The 20,213-nt window shown below is 40.9% G+C and overlaps 1 protein-coding gene across 5 annotated transcripts in view; it reads left to right on the forward strand.

Annotated features, from left to right (window-relative positions):
• Positions 1 to 16,470, forward strand: part of ATF7IP (activating transcription factor 7 interacting protein) — a 66,510-nt gene extending 50,040 nt beyond the window's left edge. For all 5 annotated transcript variants that reach the window (XM_069737062.1, XM_069737067.1, XM_069737066.1 and 2 more), the window contains exons 12-16: positions 4,757 to 4,820; positions 5,663 to 5,818; positions 8,009 to 8,200; positions 9,964 to 10,067; positions 14,339 to 16,470. In XM_069737062.1, the coding sequence (XP_069593163.1) occupies positions 4,757 to 4,820; positions 5,663 to 5,818; positions 8,009 to 8,200; positions 9,964 to 10,067; positions 14,339 to 14,755 (933 nt within the window). In that variant the 3' untranslated portion in view covers positions 14,756 to 16,470. The remainder of the gene's footprint in view (positions 1 to 4,756; positions 4,821 to 5,662; positions 5,819 to 8,008; positions 8,201 to 9,963; positions 10,068 to 14,338) is intronic.
• Positions 16,471 to 20,213: the final 3,743 nt, after the last annotated feature.

Genomic DNA, 20,213 nt, shown 5'->3' on the forward strand with positions numbered 1-20,213 from the left:
TACGCGCCCTCTCGGCATCCTGTTTTGGCTTCCAGCAGCACGTGTCCCCGGTGAGTGGAGAGAGGTGAATATTCATTACCTCAATGAGCGGGGACACGTGATCGCTTGGCTGCAGGAGCTCCTTGAAGCCAGAACAGGATGCTGCGAGGGCACGCAGGGAAGGTAAGTAGGAGTTTTTGTTTTGTTTTTATATTTTATGCTTTTCTCATGGGGGCCATGCATACCAGGACAGAGATGAGGAGCCATGCAGACAACGATATGGACGAGGGGACAATGCATACCCGGCTTATACCCGAGTCAATATGTTTTCCCAGTTTTTCGTGGCCAAATTAGGCGCCTCGGCTTATCCTTGAGTCTACTTATACACAAGTATACAATTATGGAAACAGAAACACATGGGCTACTTGCACAGTGAACAAGTCTGTAGGAACATGTTCACACACCACCAAGAAACCTGAAGACACAAAAGAGAATAGTAAAACCAAAAACACTCAGTTTGAAAAAAATTGCAGTAATCCGCAAGTGCTAGTAAAAGATGTAAAAAACAGGGTATTTGGTTGATACGTTTTTTGCAAAAAATGTATACTAAGCTGCTCTACCAAACTTCACGGTATACCCATACACAAGTATATACGGTACATGCTCTCAATGGATAGAGGAGCATGGGATTTGACCTGTCCATACTTTCTCCATGTTCTTAGAGCAGGCTGGTACACAGGTCTTGTTACGTGGGCCATTGTCTGCCATTATGAACATGAGCTGTGCAGTCTATAAACTGACAAGTACTGGAGGAGATCCTGTAATACCTCTAAATCCGCTAGTAAATAAACCCTCTATTTATATAGAAAATCACCAGTTTCACAACCTTAATAAAATATTATCTGCAATAAATAAGTGGGTCTCTGCACCCTGTTCAAAATATGCCAGTAAGGAAAAAAAAAAAAAAAGTATGCTCTTTAAGGCTATGTGCACACGCTGCGGATCCGCAGCAGTTTCCCATGTGTTTATAGTACAATGTAAACCTATGGGAAACGCAATCCGCAGTGCACATGCTGCGGAAAAAAACGCGCGGAAACGCAACGGGTTATATTCCGCAGTATGTCAATTCTTCCGCAGCGGTTTTGCACCTGCTCCATAATAGAAAACCGCAGTGGAATCCGCACAAAAACCGCGGTAAATCCGCAGGAAAACCGCAGTGGTTTTGCCCTGCGGATTTATTATATCTGCTGCGGAAAAATCCGCAGTGGACCATTTCTACGTGTGTACATACCCTAATTCGTATCAATTAGCAGAGGGTTAATGTAAACACCACAAATCTAAATCCCTATATCTCAATCCATTCCAACCAAAAATTGCCTCAGAAAATCACATTTCCACAACATTGTAACCATGTAAACTCACTGACGGCAAAAACCTGACACTAAGGCTGCCGTCACACTATCAGTATTTGGTCAGTATTTTACATCAGTATTTGTAAGCCAAAACCAGGAGTGGAACAATTAGAGGAAAAGTATAATAGAAACATATTCACCACTTCTGCATTTATCACCCACTCCTGGTTTTGGCTTACAAATACTGATGTAAAATACTGACCAAATACTGATAGTGTGACGACAGCCTTAAACTGTCGTATAAGCAAAAATGACAAGATCTCACTTGCAGAACTAACTGGATCTCAGAGCAGATCTTGGTTATTGTTCTCTTTGTATGGTGCGTTTGCAAAATAAATTCAGAAAAGTGATTTGAGTCTCACGAGCAGCACTTGCTTAGTATGGAAAGTCCCGTTTGCAAAGCCGTTCCTCCGGCCAAGAGCACAGTTGACGTGCAGATACTAACATGAGTCCCAAGTGTGACGACACAATAATAATAATAATAATAATAATTTTTATTTATATAGCGCCAACATATTCCTCAGCGCTTTACAAATTATAGAGGGGACTTGTACAGACAATAGACATTACAGCATAACAGAAATACAGTTCAAAACAGATACCAGGAGGAGTGAGGGCCCTGCTTGCAAGCTTACAAACTATGGGGAAAAGGGGAGACACGAGAGGTGGATGGTAACAATTGCTTTAGTTATTCGGACCAGCTATAGTGTAAGGCTCAGGTGTTCATGTAAAGCTGCATGAACCAGTTAACTGCCTAAGTATGTAGCAGTACAGACACAGAGGGCTAATACTGCATAAAGTGTATGAGAACATGATGCGAGGAACCTTTCTTTTTTTTTTTTTTTTATTATAAATAGGCCACACAGGGATCGTTAGGTTAATGCATTGAGGCGGTAGGCCAGTCTGAACAAATGAGTTTTTAGGGCACGCTTAAAACTGTGGGGATTGGGGATTAATCGTATTAACCTAGGTAGTGCATTCCAAAGAATCGGCGCAGCACGTGTAAAGTCTTGGAGACGGGAGTGGGAGGTTCTGATTATTGAGGATGCTAACCTGAGGTCATTAGCGGAGCGGAGGGCACGGGTAGGGTGGTAGACTGATACCAGGGAGGAGATGTAGGGTGGTGCTGAGCCATGGAGTGCTTTGTGGATGAGGGTAGTAGTTTTGTACTGGATTCTGGAGTGGATGGGTAGCCAGTGTAATGACTGGCACAGGGTAGAGGCATCGGTGTAACGGTTGGTGAGGAATATGATCCTGGCTGCAGCATTCAGGACAGATTGGAGCGGGGAAAGTTTGGTAAGAGGGAGGCCGATTAGTAGAGAGTTACAATAGTCCAGACGAGAATGAATAAGTGAAACAGTAAGAGTTTTTGCAGAGTCGAAAGTAAGAAAAGGGCGAATTCTAGAAATGTTTTTGAGATGCAGGTAAGAAGAGCGAGCCAGTGATCGGATGTAGGGGGTGAATGAAAGGTCAGAATCAAGGATGACCCCAAGGCAGTGGGCATGTTGCTTTGGAGTAATGGTGGAACCGCACACGGAGATGGCAATGTCAGGCAAAGGTAGGTTAGTAGAGGGAGAGAACACGAGGAGTTCAGTTTTTGACTGGTTTAGTTTCAGATAGAGGGAGGACATGATGTTAGAGACAGCGGTAAGACAATCACTGGTGTTTTCTAAAAAGGTCGGTGTGATATCAGGAGCAGAAGTGTATAATTGGGTGTCGTCAGCATAGAGATGGTACTGGAAACCAAATCTACTGATTGTTTGTCCAATAGGGGCAGTATACAACGAGAAGAGTAGGGGGCCTAGGACTGATCCTTGAGGAACCCCAACAGTAAGGGGAAGGTGAGAGGAGGAGGAACCAGCAAAACATACAGTGAAGGATCGGTCAGAGAGATAGGAGGAGAACCAGGAGAGAACGGTGTCCTTGAGGCCGATGGAGCGGAGCATAGTGAGGAGGAGCTGATGATCCACAGTGTCGAATGCTGCAGAGAGATCCAAGAGAATTAGCATGGAGTAGTGACCATTAGATTTAGCTGTTAGTAGGTCATTAGAGACTTTAGTGAGGGCAGTTTCAGTAGAGTGTAAAGAGCGGAAGCCAGATTGAAGAGGGTCGAGAAGAGTTATCTGAGAGATAGCGGGTAAGACGGGAGTGGACCAGGCGTTCGAGGAGTTTAGAGATGAAGGGAAGATTAGAGACAGGTCTATAATTAGCGGCACAGTTTTGATCGAGGGATGGTTTTTTAAGTAATGGATGTATGATGGCATGCTTAAATGAGGAGAGAAAAATACCGGAAGTGAGGGAAAGGTTGAATATTTTTGTTAGGTGAGAGGTGACAGCCGGGGAAAGGGACTGGAGGAGATGTGATGGAATGGGGTCACTGGTGCAAGTGGTCGGGCGAGAAGATGCAAGGAGCCTGCTTACTTCTTCTTCTGTAACTGCTTCAAAGTCAGAGAGTGAACTAGATGCAGTGGGGGAGGGAGGACAGTGCATGGTATGAAGAGATTGGGAGGTGATTTCCTGTTGAATGTGGTCAATTTTTTCTTTGAAGTAATTGGCCAGATCGTCAGCACGGAGATCCGTGGTTGGGGCCTGCTCTCTTGGGTTGACAATAACTCCAAGACCACCTGTGTCATATTTGCTTATACAGCATTTTCAGTATTTGCTGTCATTACCACTACTGTTTACTTTCCTTTGTGTGTTGTGGTAAAACGTGGCAATTTTTGGATCGTATGGTTTAGATATACATCTATTAGTCTTCAAGATATCTAAATATCAAAATAATATACTGATGAATTCCAGTGATTAGGTATAAGTTGGTATCCTTTTGTTTTTTAATATATCTCCGTTTTTCCAACCTGTCTATTAATGAGTTTGTCAGCTACTCAGACATCCCCTTCTCAAACAGTATATTTGCCCAGAGTAAAATAACACTTATACACTTATAGTGGCCCTCCCAGGGCTCACATCACATTGTCACGCATTCCCTGCAACCAATAAGCTCAGGCTCCACGCTCCCCACCTTTGGACGAATCGAACATCAAGAGAAAGTCATAGCTGCGGCAGGCTGCTCATTTCCTCCTGATATTTCACATTAACTCTGGGGTTTGGACGCTTGAATCCCTTTCCACCAGCTGTTGGCTGGTGGGGCATTTGGAGGTATATAACAAACATTTCTCCTGTAGTGACATCATCTCAGGTTATCAAGAGTAGTTTAGGGTTAAAAGAAAATAACACTTGCATACAATTTCCTGAATTATCATCTTTCAATTTCATAGCTAAAGTGTTTGATATTTTGAGTAGCTCAATTGTATGTGGAGCATAAATTTTTAACATTTTTTTTCTTCCCTCTGCCCCTTTTCCTTCAGGCTGGTAAAGCTAGTGTTATTGATCTTACACTGGATGATGAAGATGCTGAAATGTCAACTCGCGGTAAGTATTTCCACATATTTGTCCATGCCTACAAATACTCCTGAAAAGGAATAAAGGAACAAAAAGTGCAATATAGTCTTATCTAGACAGTGCATATTCTCCTCCACACTGCCTATCCTGCTCACCGGATGGGGTTGTGTACATATTGACTGAAAGAGGCTTAAGCTGCTGCAGGCCCGCAAGGAAGGAATCAAATGTGCTAGAATGGTATGGGTTCACCTGCGCTGCCGTCAATAGAGAAGACGGGGATCCAAAAATTTATTGCTGCGGTTTATTGGTCAATGCATTTCGAAGTTTCAAACTTCTTCATCAGGACAAGACCATGGTAATCAACGGTTGCCCTGATGAAGTTTGAAACTTTGAAACAGGTTGACCAATAAACTGCAGCAATTGATCTTTGGATCAATCGCTGCGGAATATGTTGGAGCTATATAAATAAAAATGATGATTATTATTATTGTATTCCTGTCTTATCTATTGACGGCCACACAGGTGAACCCATACCATTCCAACACCTTTGACTACAAATACTGCTGGAGATTTCCGAGGATTCCCCAGAATTCTGGCTTAGTTTGCTGAGACCTCTATTAACGTCTTGTTCTGGATTCATTGGGTCTTGGATACTTTTTCTGACTCAAGGAAAGGTTGCGTGATTTAGCTAAATGTGACCTGAAATCTGAGGCACTACACAAAACTGTGCCAAAACTAATAGTTTCTAATGCAAATTTTTATTCTGTCTAACACTTTAACAGATATGATATATTTGCATTATTGTCTTATGAGAATAAAACTTATATTGAATATTACATATGAAAAATACAATTATTTTGTTTTTAAATAAGATTCAAGAAGGAGCAACCCCTCATCTGTACCTGCAACTGTTCAGCCATCACAACCAGTGGGTCGCCAATCACAGCCTGTGCAGACAAACACTGTGCAGACCTCGCCTGCACCTGCTGGTCTTCCTCCTCAAGCCACTATACATGTTCTACCCACAGGTAAGAGAAAATGTCCATGTCATCACATTACTGTGCTCCTTTTTGCATAAAAAGAAAAATGCCAAGCTTCTGGTACTCCAGTAGTTGTGGTCAATCCTGCTTCAGCTTTATCATTTGCCTTTTTGTTACATTAGCCATACATGTTACATGTTATGCTACATTCCCATGATGAGCTTTTAGTGAGTTTTTGATGCTGGATGTTTTTGCTGCTTGAAAATCGTAACGTCTTACAGTTCCAGCAAATCTCATGCCCTCTTTTTTTTTTTTTTTTTTTTTTAAGTCCGTGTAAACTGACCCACAGTATGTGTTTTCAAATACACAGCATTCCAATTTCTCTTTAGGGTACGCTGACCTTTGTGTGCATTTCCCCATAGACTTACATTAAATGCAGAAAAAACGCACACGCGATTTTTGGTGCCTTCCAGCTCTGGAAACTCATCCGACACATGTAATCTTCACTTAAGTGTCAAAGTTTTATCAAAGACAAATATCAGGAAGTATCAAAAACAAAAGCAGCTTTATTTACAGCATGAGTAATCAGAAAAAAACGCAATACAAACGCAAGTTACCTAATTTACCATGTTTCCCCGTAAATGGGGTGCCCCCCGAAAGTAAGGCATGCTAGGGGGAGCTCCCCCCCGAAAGTAAGGCATACCTTGTTCTGTGCATTGGGCATGCAGTTGTCTCGCTCCCGCTGTCCGGTGCTGTGTGCCGATCTCTGCCCATGAGCCCTGCGCCAATCACAGCACAGGAACCATGGGTTAGCTGACGTCATCCATAGCCTCTGATTGTTCCTGGGCTGTGATTGGCCCAGGGCTCCTGCGCTCTGATTGGCACAGGGCTCCTGCACCACCAAAGCAGACAATCTCCAGGTTTTGGAGAAGCATGTACTGTATATGCAGAACCACTTGGGCTATGTGCACACATAGGAAATGTGGTGCAGAATTTTCTGCTCTAAATCTGCATCTGCAGATTTGATGCAGTTTCTGTGCAGTACAATGTAAATCAATGTGAAAAAAAAAGCTGTGCAGAAAAATCTGCGCAGAAACGCTGCAGAGCTGCACAAAAGAAGCGACGTGCACTTCTTTGAAATCTGCAGCGTTTCTGCGCAAATTTTTCTGCACCATGTGCACAGCTTTTTTTTTTTCACATTGATTTACATTGTACTGTAAATCACAGTGCAGTTCTGCAGCAGAAAAATCTGCTGCAGTTCTGCACCAATTCTGCACTAAATCTGCATCGTGTGCACATACCCTTAATGTTCGGAAGATGGGCAAAAGTAGGAATATTTATAAAAACCGCCGGCTTCCTTCCACTTTTGTAATCTAATGGAATTTTGCCAGTTAAATAGTTTTCCTATTTATTTACAGAGCTTAGCACATCTTGTTTTAAGCAATTATAGAAATATCTTGCATGACTAGGTTTATTTATTTTTACTCTTAGATCTTGCTATTAATTCCACAGCGCTTTACAGACATCATTATCACTGTCCCCATGGAGGCTTTCAATCTAAATGCCCTCTCAGCGTGCCTTTTTGGCGTGTGGGAGGAAACCTTCTCAAACACAGGGAGAAACATGCAAGCTCTCTGATTTATATTGGGTTATGTGGTGACATAATGTTATTGCCTGTCCCAGGTATAGGTGTCAACTTATAGATTGGTCGGATCCAGCGACTGATCTGCACAACTGGGCACTTTTATCCCCACTAGAATGGGGCTGCAGTGCGTATGCCCAACTTCCACATCGTGAAAACTGCCAGAAAAAGTAGAATACTGTGTTCGGCAGTCCTATAAAAATAGAATGTCAGTCGGGCATGCACCCTGTCGCTCCATTCCTATGGGAATAACAGATATGTCAATCCATGAGGGTCTCAGCAAACGGACCCCCATCCACTTTAAGGCATCCTTTTAATCCTGCATTTATTTCTCATCAGAGCAGCTTATTTCAATGTATATAAAAGTTGTAACACAAATCTTCAGGTCAAAATTGCTTTGTTTTGTTTTTTTTGTTTTTTTTTTTTTAATATAAATTGGTCAAATAAAAAAATTTATTTCAGTGTTATAAATGCAAGGTGTACACAGATGTGTAATGATTTGTATACCTGTATGAATGCTAGTATATCATAGTTTGCATATTAATGAATGACCAGATTTATAAAATTTAATGGCCCATTAATTGCTTCTTCTTTAGCTCAGACAACAGTCAATATAACACAACGGCCAGGGACTCAGGCTGCACCAAGAGCCGCAGCTCCTCGAGCACCAAGCAGTTCACACATGGTTTACACTACAACTGCGCTCCCCACTGTACCTGTGCAGACCCCTGTGCGCAACACCGCCATGCAAAACCAAAATCTGCGCCAGATCAGCCCTCAGACAGGAGGTAAGGAAATGCTGGACATGCTTTCACTGTAAATATCTTAACCTGTTCACATCTTGGCTTTCTTTTAAACTTTGTATGGATGTTGTAAACCATTAACCTCTTTGTGACTGAAGCTTTTCTAAAACAGCAGAGCAGAATTTCAAGTTTGGAATACTACATTCTAAGGACTTGATACATGTCCAAAAATACTTTCTCTTTTTTTTTTCTCTGCAGTTGTCCACACCAAAATGCACAATTGCAATCTGTGTTGACTACTTTGCTTTTAGATGATGAGTGGGTTTTTTGTGTGTACCTTTCCGTGCAGAATTAAACCGCTTTTGTTCAGGTTTAGTGTAGAAACCCATATGAAAAAAAAAACCGCAGTTGTGTAGCATCTGCAAACGCCTAGTGGGTATGAGTTTTCATGAAATCACATCCACTTTCCTTGAATTGTTAAATGCAGATTTTCTGTACACACAAAAAAAAACCACAGCAGAATAAGTGCAGCATTTATGCTACATGAGAAGATGGTCTGTTTTTTCATTAGTGGAATATATCAATTTGGTCAGTCAGATTTAGGGGAAATTGTCTCCTACCCCATGATGCTTCTCTTACTATATTGTGCATATAAAAGCCATTATACACGAACTCTTGAACACGGCTTCACATTGGGGCAGATTTTCAGTACTGTATTTCTTACAGTACATATAGCTGACAGTCGTGGCATATACCATTATGATAAATCAGCCGCATTTTGTTTGATAGTCTACAAATGTCTGTGCAAACTTTCAGCAACCATCAGCTTGGTTTACTTTTGAGCCTCAGAAGATTTTTAGAGTAAAATATTGCACATTTATACATGTTCCATTTCCAGCAATGTTTAAATGGGTGAAAGAAGACAAACTATCTAGCATGCCATGTCCCCTTTCAGCAAACCTACACCACTAGCCTAGCAAAACACAGAAAATGTCTAAAACACATCATATTCTTTGTTGTAAATTGTGCCAGAATTGTGGCATATTATTCTTTGATAAATGTCTCGCATTCAGGTACACAGCGCTCAATGGAGCAGCCACCACCATGAGTTTAATGATTGGAGGCATGCAGAGAGGAAAAAATCTGCATCTTCTGGGCATTATGGTGTCTGCAGACATGAGCTGCCACCATTAGAATTGCAGAATATCTGCAAATAAGGTCATCATGAAAAAACTGAGAACAAAACAACCTCAAACCTCTTTAAACCCCAAGTTGCTGAGCTTCTAGTACAGAGCTAATGATTTGTTTTTAACCCTGTAAAATGGAAAGGTTTTATTGCTTCTTTCCTGTTCAGCAGAAGTATTATTACTAGTGATGAGCGCATGTACTCGTTGCTCTGGTGACCTCCGAGTATTTGTTAGTGTTCAGAGATTTCGTTTTCATCCTGGCAGCTGAATGTCACCCGAGCAACGAGGACACTCGCTCATCACTAATAATTACACCTATGTGCACAAGTGAATATTCCCCTTTCGAACAATAGTATAGGATTATACTAATGATTTGAATGCAATGACTGCATGATTGCCCAGTGTGAAACATTCAGTATTGCTGTATAAAGCAGCCAGTTTCTATTTGAAGTGTATCATGCTGCTTTAGTGCGATCACTTTCCCCATATTTTTAAAACATCTGTGTCTTTTGTTCTAGCTGTTATACCATGTTGTAGTCCCAAGTCCTGTTGGACAAGAAGTAAAAAATCAGACAATACAAAGGAGAAACCCTAATTTCTTTTTCTTTTTGAACTTTTTAGGAGCATCAGTACGAATGCCACAAACTCCTACATACGTAGTAAATAATGGGATTCCTATAGGTTCTGCTGGACCACAGCTCACAGTTCATCATCGGCCTCCACAAGTAAGTACCAGCTCACGCTTTAATTAGCTGCAGGTAAATAAGTTTTGATGGAGATGGGTTCCTTTTAATGCTAAAGTGATAATCTGATGGTAAATAGCAGATAAATCATGTTAGGCTGTTTTTTTGAAAGCCAGGTTTTAGGAGGAAGCATGGAGAATATAACCACTTTCTCCCTAACATATACTATTACGGTGGTGCAGGGAGTGCTTAGTCACCGCTCACTACACGGTGTACGTGGCTATAATTTCTACCTTGCACTTTGACAGGCTGCTCTACACACACGCATAGCACAGCAGGCTGTCAGTTCTGGGGAGTGTTTATTACCTTGGAGACTGGACATGAGCAGATGCCAGAAGAATATACAGTTTTTTTTTCGGATTATAAGATGCTCTTTTTTGGGGGGAAAAATTGGGGTGCATGTTATAATCCAAATTGTAGCTGCGGTGAAGTGGGATCCCAAGGTTGCAGCTCCCGGAAGCTTCCGGCGGCGGCAGTAGTTGGACTGCAGGCCCCAGGCTGGTACGACGAGGTGTTCAGCGGCACTGGAGCTCCGCTGACATTTTTTTGGGAGCCCCATGCTTTCCATACACTTCTATGCAGTGGACTCCGGGAAAATAGCTGCCGGAGCCGGGCCATGTTCAAATTAAGATTTCTGCAGTGAGATCTCAATTGTAAATGTGCCTCCTTTGGCGGCCATTTTCCTGGAGTCTAGCTCATTAGAAAGTATGGAAGGTGCGGGGCTCCGGGCTGTCACAAAATGTCAAGTCCCCCGCATCACTGTACATCTAGTAGTAGCAGCCTGGCGCTCGCAGCCATGGCCCGACTCCTCCTGCTATCACCAGACACCCCTTCCTAGCAGCCTGGAGCCCATAGCATCTCCTGCATCCGCAAGTAGCGAGCCTGCCACCTGGGACTCCGCTCCACCACTGCTGCCCTTTAGGTAAGCCATTGGAATAGTGGATTATAACATGCACCATTTTATTTAGAAAAAAACATTTTTTTTCCTATTTTCCTCCCCAAATTTGGAGTGCGTCTTGTAATCCACAAAATACGTTAACTTAATTTTCAGTCATGGTATAATTCAGTCATGTTCTGAGAGCCATAAATTTTACACTTCTCTTTAGAAAGTTATGTTAGGGCTTGATTTTTACATAAAAAGCTAATATTATTTTTTTTTTTGTGCCGTATTGTAACACTTTTTTTTTTTTTTCCCCTTTCTTCAAACGCCGTTTTAAATATTTAAAAAAAAAAAGTAAAAATTCAGTCCTACAATGAGGGTATGTGCACACGTTGCGAATTCTCTGCGGATCCGCAGCATTTTTTGCGGTGCAGAAACGCTGCAGATCCGCAATTGATTTACAGTACAATGTAAATCAATGAGAAAAAATATGCTGTGCACACATTGCGGAAAATCCGCTGTGGAAACGCTGCGGTTTAAAAGAAGTAGCATGTCACTTATTTTTTGTGAATCTGCAGCGTTTTTGTACCCATTCCATTATAGAAAACTGCAGGAGTAAAAAGCAAATCTGCACAAAAAACGCTGCTGAACCGCACAAAAAACGCGACAAATCCGCAGGTGTGTTTTCTGCCAGGAGAGGCAGAATCCGCACCAGAAATTCCTAAGGCTAATCCGCAACGTGTGCACATAGCCTGAGATCCTGCTTGTAGGCTCAAACTGCTGGGATTGGTGATCTCTCCAATCGTAACATTTTAAGCAGGAACCTCACTATGTACATCAGCTGGGTTCCTACACCTGATCACACCAGTACAGGGCAGTAGCGCTCCTATCACCATGATGCATATCGCTTATATTTATCCATCATTAGCAATTGTAAATGTCAGAGTCTTAATGGATTACAAATCAAGTAAGCTTGGTAATACTGACAATCTCCTTAAACTCGTGGTATGTATTATGCTACAGGTGCAGAATCCATTCCTAAATTTGATATGCTTTTATCCTGTGTATAAATTCCTCAGTTCAAGTTCCTCCCTCAGCTCATAGTGCAGTGGCCAGTACCAAAATGCGTAGCCTTTTGTTAATCTAGTATGGATGACAAATATACCTGCGGTGCCAATGGTGTTCCTTCTCTCTGTACTTAATTTCCTATTTATCTTGGGGTTTCAACTAGGACACCATTAAAATGAAAGCACCCTATATATCATATAAGCGATCTGCTCACCTTTACCAATTGTGCTTACTTCAACACTATACAGTCATGGCCAAAGGTGTTGCCACCCTTTGAAATTGTTCCAGAAAAAAAGAATTTCTTCCAGAAAATTATTGCAATTACACATGGTTTGTTATACACGTGTTCATTTTTTGTGTGTGTATTGGAACAAGACAAAAACATTGAGGAAAAAAAAGAAAACAAATTGGACTTCATTTCACACGCAACCCCCAAAAATGCGCTTTATAATATTGATGGCACTCAACAAATTTGGTTGCACACCCTTATAAATAATATATATATATAATAACTGCAATAAACCACTTCCTATAACAATCAGCAAGCTTCTTCCACCTCTCAACTGGAAGTTTGGACTATTCTTTTGCGAACCTCTCCAAGTCTCTCATATTTCAAGGGTGCCTTCTCCTAACAGCAATTTTAAGATCTCTCCGCAGTGGGACTTGGATCCGGACTTATTGCTGGCCACTTTTGAACTCTCCAGTGCTTTGTTTTCATCCATTTCTGGGTGCTTCTTGAAGTATGTTTGGGGTCATTGTCCTGCTGGAAGACACCCATGACTCGGGAGGCAGAATCTGCTTTCTGACACTGGGAACTAACTTGCGACTCAAAATCCTTTGGTAATTAGCAGATTTCATGATGCCTTGCATAGTCAAGGCACCCAGTGCTAGAGGCAGCAAAACATCTTTGAACTTCCACCATATTTGACTGTAGGTACTGTTCTTTTCTTTGTAGCCCTAGTAAATTCTAGAATGATATGCTTTACTGAAAAGCTCTATCTTGGTCTCATCTGTCCATAAGACTTTCCCAGAAGGATTTTGGCTTACTTTCATACAGTTTGGCAATCAGTAGTGTAGCTTTTTTATATCTGAATCAGCAGTGGGGTCCTCCTGTTTCTCCTGCCATGGCATTTCAATTCATTCAAAAGCGGACGGATAGTGCACTCTGACAATACAGCCTGAACATGCAGGATAGCTTGAATTTCTTTGGAACTTGATTAAGGCTGCTTATCCACCATCCAGACTATCCCGCGTTGCAACCTTTTATTAACTTTTTTTTCTCTGCCGTCGGTGTCCAAGGAGATAAGCTACATTTCCATGGGTTGTAACATTCTTGATTATGTTGCGCACAGTGGACAAAAAAAAACCATCAAGATCTCTGGACATGGACTTGTAACCTTGAACAAGCATCGCATGCTTTAAACAAAGTTGTTTAGCCACAATTTTGAAAAGGTGCCAACCATTTTGTATGGCCCATATTGGGGGTTTTGTGTGGAACGATTTCCAATTTGCTTTTTTCCCATGTTTTGTTGTGGTGTTCTACAATCATTTTCTGGAGCAATTTCAAGGATGCCAACACTTTCTGCCATGTTGATACCTACTTATGTTCAGCAGCTTTCTGTTTACTTAACCCCTCTACAAAAAGGGAGGCTTATCTCCAGCTATAGAAATGATTTGAGGAACAGGACCGTGTTCCAGGTTATGACTTGGCTTCCAATTTCTCTAGATCTATATCTAATCAAGCAATAGTGAGATGTGCTGGGAAATTAAGACCGATCTACAGAGTCTTGACTTGGCATTAGATCAGATATAAGACATGAAAGTTGCTAGTGTATTAGTGCCAGAGTTATTGTGAAGTCCCCTTCTTGATGTATGAGAGATAAAGGGACTCTAAATATAAGACATGAAAGTTGCTAGTGTATTAGTGCCAGAGTTATTGTGAAGTCCCCTTCTTGATGTATGAGAGATAAAGGGACTCTAAATATAAGACATGAAAGTTGCTAGTGTATTAGTGCCAGAGTTATTGTGAAGTCCCCTTCTTGATGTATGAGAGATAAAGGGACTCTAAATATAAGACATGAAAGTTGCTAGTGTATTAGTGCCAGAGTTATTGTGAAGTCCCCTTCTTGATGTATGAGAGATAAAGGGACTCTAAATGATAAGGTGTGTGCTTTTAATGTTACGGCTGTTTGATGCATAATATTAATAAAATATACAGGTTCATATTTTTTATCTAGCAGTGCTAAAAATTCTTTGTAAACAATCATTTTAAAAGCCTCTGAACATCATAATTTTATTTCCTTAGGAACCTACAAGGCCAATCCACCCAGCACCACTTCCTGAAGCTCCTCAACCCCAACGCCTTCCTCCTGAAGCTGCCTCAACTTCTCCACCTCAAAAACCTCACCTGAAACTAGCCAGAGTACAAAGCCAAAATGGAATTGTCCTATCCTGGAGTGTATTGGAGGTGGATCGTACCTGTGCCATTGTCGATAGCTACCATCTATACGCTTATCATGAAGACCCTACTGCAACATCTTCATCACAGTGGAAAAAAATTGGGGAAGTGAAAGCATTACCTCTTCCAATGGCATGTACTCTTACACAGTTTGTTTCTGGCAGCAAGTACTATTTTGCTGTCCGGGCAAAAGACGTTTATGGCCGCTTTGGGCCTTTTTGTGATCCACAGTCGACAGATGTTATCTCCACTCAGAGCAGTTAAAAGAAAACTTGAGGAAGCTTCCTACTGCTTCCTATTAGAAAAGATCTCCTGCATGAAATCTATTATTTTAGATGACCTACTGGAATTTCGTAATGGAGACCATGTACAGCACTTGACTTGTCACAAATTAGCTTGCGTTTCTGCCAGGAACTTCTAAATGTCGTTGTGAAGACCATTCTTCTTGCAGAATGTGAATTGATTTATATTTGTTTCTCTGACTACACTAACCTTGAAAGTTTTCATATCAGTAGGCCAAAAACCAAGTCACAAGGCTGAACTATAGTTAGACAAGCAGCTCATGTAAAGACTGGGGTGCAAGAGGAACTACTGACAGAGGACATATAATTGGTTATATAATTTTCATAAGAATTGGAATGTCTTGCTTTGATACTTGGCAATGCTTAGCTCTTAAAGGTGACAAGTATTACATAGGAAATCCAGTGTTTGTGTTTTATTCATACACAAAGACAACACATGTATTTAATCCCCCTGGCTGGGGATGTGATACCAAGCAATTGTTTCTGACACATAATAAGGATGAACAAGCTAATGTGGTTTTTTGTTTTTTTTCCTTCCTTTTTGTGAACTGTTTTTTTTTGTTTTTTTTTTTTCTTTTGTGCCTTAACTTGAAAAGGAACCTTTTTTCAGTATTTGGCCTCTACTTTCCCTTTTTCATGGTCTATTACATTCTCCCATGCCCCAATGCCAAAGAGCAGTTGTTTTAAATCTCAAAATGTTTCAATTTTTTTCCCCTTTTTGTGTCTGCTGTTTTTGTTTTTTTCCTATTCCATTCTTCTAAATAAAAAGAAACAAATAGTTGAACTTTGCAGGCTGTTCTGTCTTGCACACAAGTTCTCTATCTACAGTTTACATTGTCGCTGTGATTGAATATGTTTTTAAAAAATAAATGGAGCATTCAGTTGTATTGGTTGTCGCACATCTACCAATTCTACAACTTGATTGTGTCTCCTTAAACAAAATTTTATTATTTTATAAATTGCATGAATTGCCCATATGTACAGTATATCCTCGCTGTTTTTGTGAGGATAGGTATTTTTGTATTGGTGTAGATTTTCTCCAGCTACGTTACTCAGAATTTGAATACAAGTGTTGTTAGTTCTGAAAACTCAGATGGTGTCTTGTATGTGCAGTGCAAATCCTATTGCATATTTCTTAATTGTGCTTTTATCAATTTAAAGGAAATCTGTCACCAGGTTGTATCACTGAAGCATAAATGGACCTGATGCAATGTAGTTCAATCAACCACACCCCCACCACTGACTGGCAACTTTTTGATATACACTTCATAGGCAGAAAGGTGGCAGTCACTAGTGTTGGCTGGGTTATACAGAGCTCAGCTTTCGGAGAACGGCTAAATCTGCAGCAGATAAAATAGTTTTTAATCAGGGTTTATGCCCTTACATCGTGCTGCTCTCAGCTGGGGTACCTGGTGATCTATTTCTTTTAAGTACAATGGTTATTGCAGTTGCACACAATCAATCAGGACTGAGCTTGTTCAGTATTGGCAAGAAACTTGAAACTTACAATTCTGAAGCTGGTAAATTCTTCCTCTAAGTTGTAAACTTCACACTCCCAATTCTTGATGTAAAAATCCTTAATTCTAAGCAGGTAAGCATTGGTTATCAGGTTGAAATTCTCTGCTTGAAAGAGATATTGTTACATTGTATGTAAATAAATATTTTTACAAATGTCAAGGTCTTTGGTATGCTGTTTTTTGGTACTTTGCGATATATTTTGTTGAACCTTCTTGGATATTATAAATTAATAAAGGCATTTATAAGTTCTGTGACGATCATTGGAAATGCCGCTGGAATAATTTAGTGGCAATGATAAATGTATAAATGACAAGACTGGCACAGCCAAATCAGAAAACTGGTAAGAGAGTAGCCATCTGTATACCGTATTTTTCGGACTATAAGACACACTGTACTATAAGACGCACCCAGGTTTTAGAGGTGGAAAATAGGGAAAAAAATATTTGAAGCAAAAAATAAAAAGTGGTAAAATTTAATAACATACTATATGTGGTGTTATTATATATAATATGTTGTTATGTTGGAAGCTGCGGGTAGAAGATGGTGCTGCGGGACCAGTGTGGTGTCTGTAAAGTACTATAAGAAGATGCTTGAGGGGGAGTATAAGAATGGGGGCACAGGGCTTATATTGAAAGCACCACTCCATAACTGAAAAATAACTGGAGTGCTGCTTTAAGAACCCATGTGGTTTCCCCAGTGCTGGATTCCAGCAGGGGGACCTTTTTCTGCCTCCTGCAAGTGGGATCACAGTGCGATCCCACTAGCCGCTGCCCCCTCCCCACATGCTACATTCCGACCATAAGATGCACCCACACTTTCCTCTCAAATTTGGAGGAAAAAAAGTGCGTCTTATGGTCGGAAAAATATGGTACATCGCAGATAGTTACTCTGTAGTGCTATTGCATGTAAATATGAATAGCATTACTGCTCTAGATAAGAAGAACAAATGGAGATACTTGGCACATAATTGGCCAATTCATGCATGCCCAAAGGGCAGTTCCTCCGAATTAGAAGGAACTGCTCAGACACTAAAATGTTTAAACAGGCAAAAGATCTACATTGTAGGTTTAGAGAGAGGGGATACCCAATGGACATTTTGAGAAAATCATATAATGATGCCCTGGGAAAAGAGAGGTCGGCACTTCTGAGGGAAAAAATTGCTCCAGGAGACATTTCAGGCCCAGTTAGGATGATGGGCACCTATGATAATCAATCAGAAAGGGTTTATCAGGTCATCAAAAAGCAATGAGGCATACTGCGGGCAGACCTAGGTCTAAAGGACTTTATCTCACCAACACCAAGCATCCCATACAGGAGGGGGAAATCAATCGGTGATAGACTGGTACATAGTCTCTATCAAAAACCTCAAAAAGCGGGCACATGGCTGGATAGGAAACCGATTGGTTTCTTTAAGTGTGGAAAGTGTTCCAGATGCCGTTATATAACACAGTGCAAGTTGTTCTCTAGTGCAGCAAATAAAAAACGATATATTAGGGACTTTGGCCACTGTAGATCTACAGGTGTGGTCTACAAGGCCACCTGTTTATGCCCCTTGGACTACATTGGAAAGACAGGTAGGGAATTAAGAATCAGGGTTGGTGAGCACTTGGGGGATATCAGGAACAAGAGAGACACAGCCATTGCTCGCCATATGATCGAAGTACATGGGGGGCCATCTTGAGGAAATATTCTTCTGTATGATTGAATTAATAAGACCAAAATTAAAAGGGGGATACCATGAAAAGGATATTTTGACACGTGAGGCAGAGTGGATCTTCAGGATGCAATCTGTGACACCGGGGGGACTCAATGAATCCCTCACATATGCATGTTTTTTATAGAATGAACTAGTCTATATCTTCCATTTAATTGATTTTTTTTGTTGTTTTTTTGTCATTTTTTGTTATCTGGTTGAAGATGCTATTGACGTGTCTGGTTTGGCCCCGGTGTTTTTATGGGGGACCTGGTTTCTAGAATTCACGCCCTAGTCTTGATATTATTGCAAGCACCAATTAAGGTATATTATATAAGCATCAACTATTTCCTAATCAAATTACTCTGGATCAGATATACCTATGCGCTGTGATAGAGGGATGTGGCAAAGCTATTTTGGAATTGGCATTATCTGAATGCAATATAATGCCATTCATTTAAGGGTATCTACTTATTTAAGAAAAGACCCTATAACATCTAGGCATTTAGATACAGTATCATATTATATCTTGTTACTATTACAGTTAGGGCCAGAAATATTTGGACAGTGACACAATTTTCGCGAGTTGGGCTCTGCATGCCACCACATTGGATTTGAAATGAAACCTCTACAACAGAATTCAAGTGCAGATTGTAACGTTTAATTTGAAGGGTTGAACAAAAATATCTGATAGAAAATGTAGGAATTGTACACATTTCTTTACAAACACTCCACATTTTAGGAGGTCAAAAGTAATTGGACAAATAAACATAACCCAAACAAAATATTTTTATTTTCAATATTTTGTTGCAAATCCTTTGGAGGCAATCACTGCCTTAAGTCTGGAACCCATGGACATCACCAAACGCTGGGTTTCCTCCTTCTTAATGCTTTGCCAGGCCTTTACAGCCGCAGCCTTCAGGTCTTGCTTGTTTGTGGGTCTTTCCGTCTTAAGTCTGGATTTGAGCAAGTGAAATGCATGCTCAATTGGGTTTAGATCTGGAGATTGACTTGGCCATTGCAGAATGTTCCACTTTTTGGCACTCATGAACTCCTGGGTAGCTTTGGCTGTATGCTTGGGGTCATTGTCCATCTGTACTATGAAGCGCCGTCCAATCAACTTTGCAGCATTTGGCTGAATCTGGGCTGAAAGTATATCCCGGTACACTTCAGAATTCATCCGGCTACTCTTGTCTGCTCTTATGTCATCAATGAACACAAGTGACCCAGTGCCATTGAAAGCCATGCATGCCCATGCCATCACGTTGCCTCCACCATGTTTTACAGAGGATGTGGTGTGCCTTGGATCATGTGCCGTTCCCTTTCTTCTCCAAACTTTTTTCTTCCCATCATTCTGGTACAGGTTGATCTTTGTCTCATCTGTCCATAGAATACTTTTCCAGAACTGAGCTGGCTTCTTGAGGTGTTTTTCTGCAAATTTAACTCTGGCCTGTCTATTTTTGGTATTGATGAATGGTTTGCATCTAGATGTGAACCCTTTGTATTTACTGTCATGGAGTCTTCTCTTTACTGTTGACTTAGAGACAGATACACCTACTTCACTGAGAGTGTTCTGGACTTCAGTTGATGTTGTGAACGGGTTCTTCTTCACCAAATTAAGTATGCGGCGATCATCCACCACTGTTGTCATCCGTGGACGCCCAGGCCTTTTTGAGTTCCCAAGCTCACCAGTCAATTCCTTTTTTCTCAGAATGTACCCAACTGTTGATTTTGCTACTCCAAGCATGTCTGCTATCTCTCTGATGGATTTTTTCTTTTTTTTCAGCCTCAGGATGTTCTGCTTCACCTCAATTGAGAGTTCCTTTGACCGCATGTTGTCTGCTCACAGCAACAGCTTCCAAATGCAAAACCACACACCTGGAATCCACCCCTGACCTTTTAACTACTTCATTGATTACAGGTTAACGAGGGAGACGCCTTCAGAGTTAATTGCAGCCCTTAGAGTCCATTGTCCAATTACTTTTGGTCCCTTGAAAAAGAGGACGCTATGCATTACAGAGCTATGATTCCTAAACCCTTTCTCCGATTTGGATGTGGAAACTATCATATTGCAGCTGGGAGTGTGCACTTTCAGCCCATATTATATATATAATTGTATTTCTGAACATGTTTTTGTAAACAGCTAAAATAACAAAACTTGTGTCACTGTCCAAATATTTCTGGCCCTTACTGTATATCCTTATATAGA

This window comes from Ranitomeya imitator, chromosome 8 (assembly GCF_032444005.1).
Source record: "Ranitomeya imitator isolate aRanImi1 chromosome 8, aRanImi1.pri, whole genome shotgun sequence".
NCBI classification, from domain to species: Eukaryota; Metazoa; Chordata; class Amphibia; order Anura; family Dendrobatidae; genus Ranitomeya; species Ranitomeya imitator.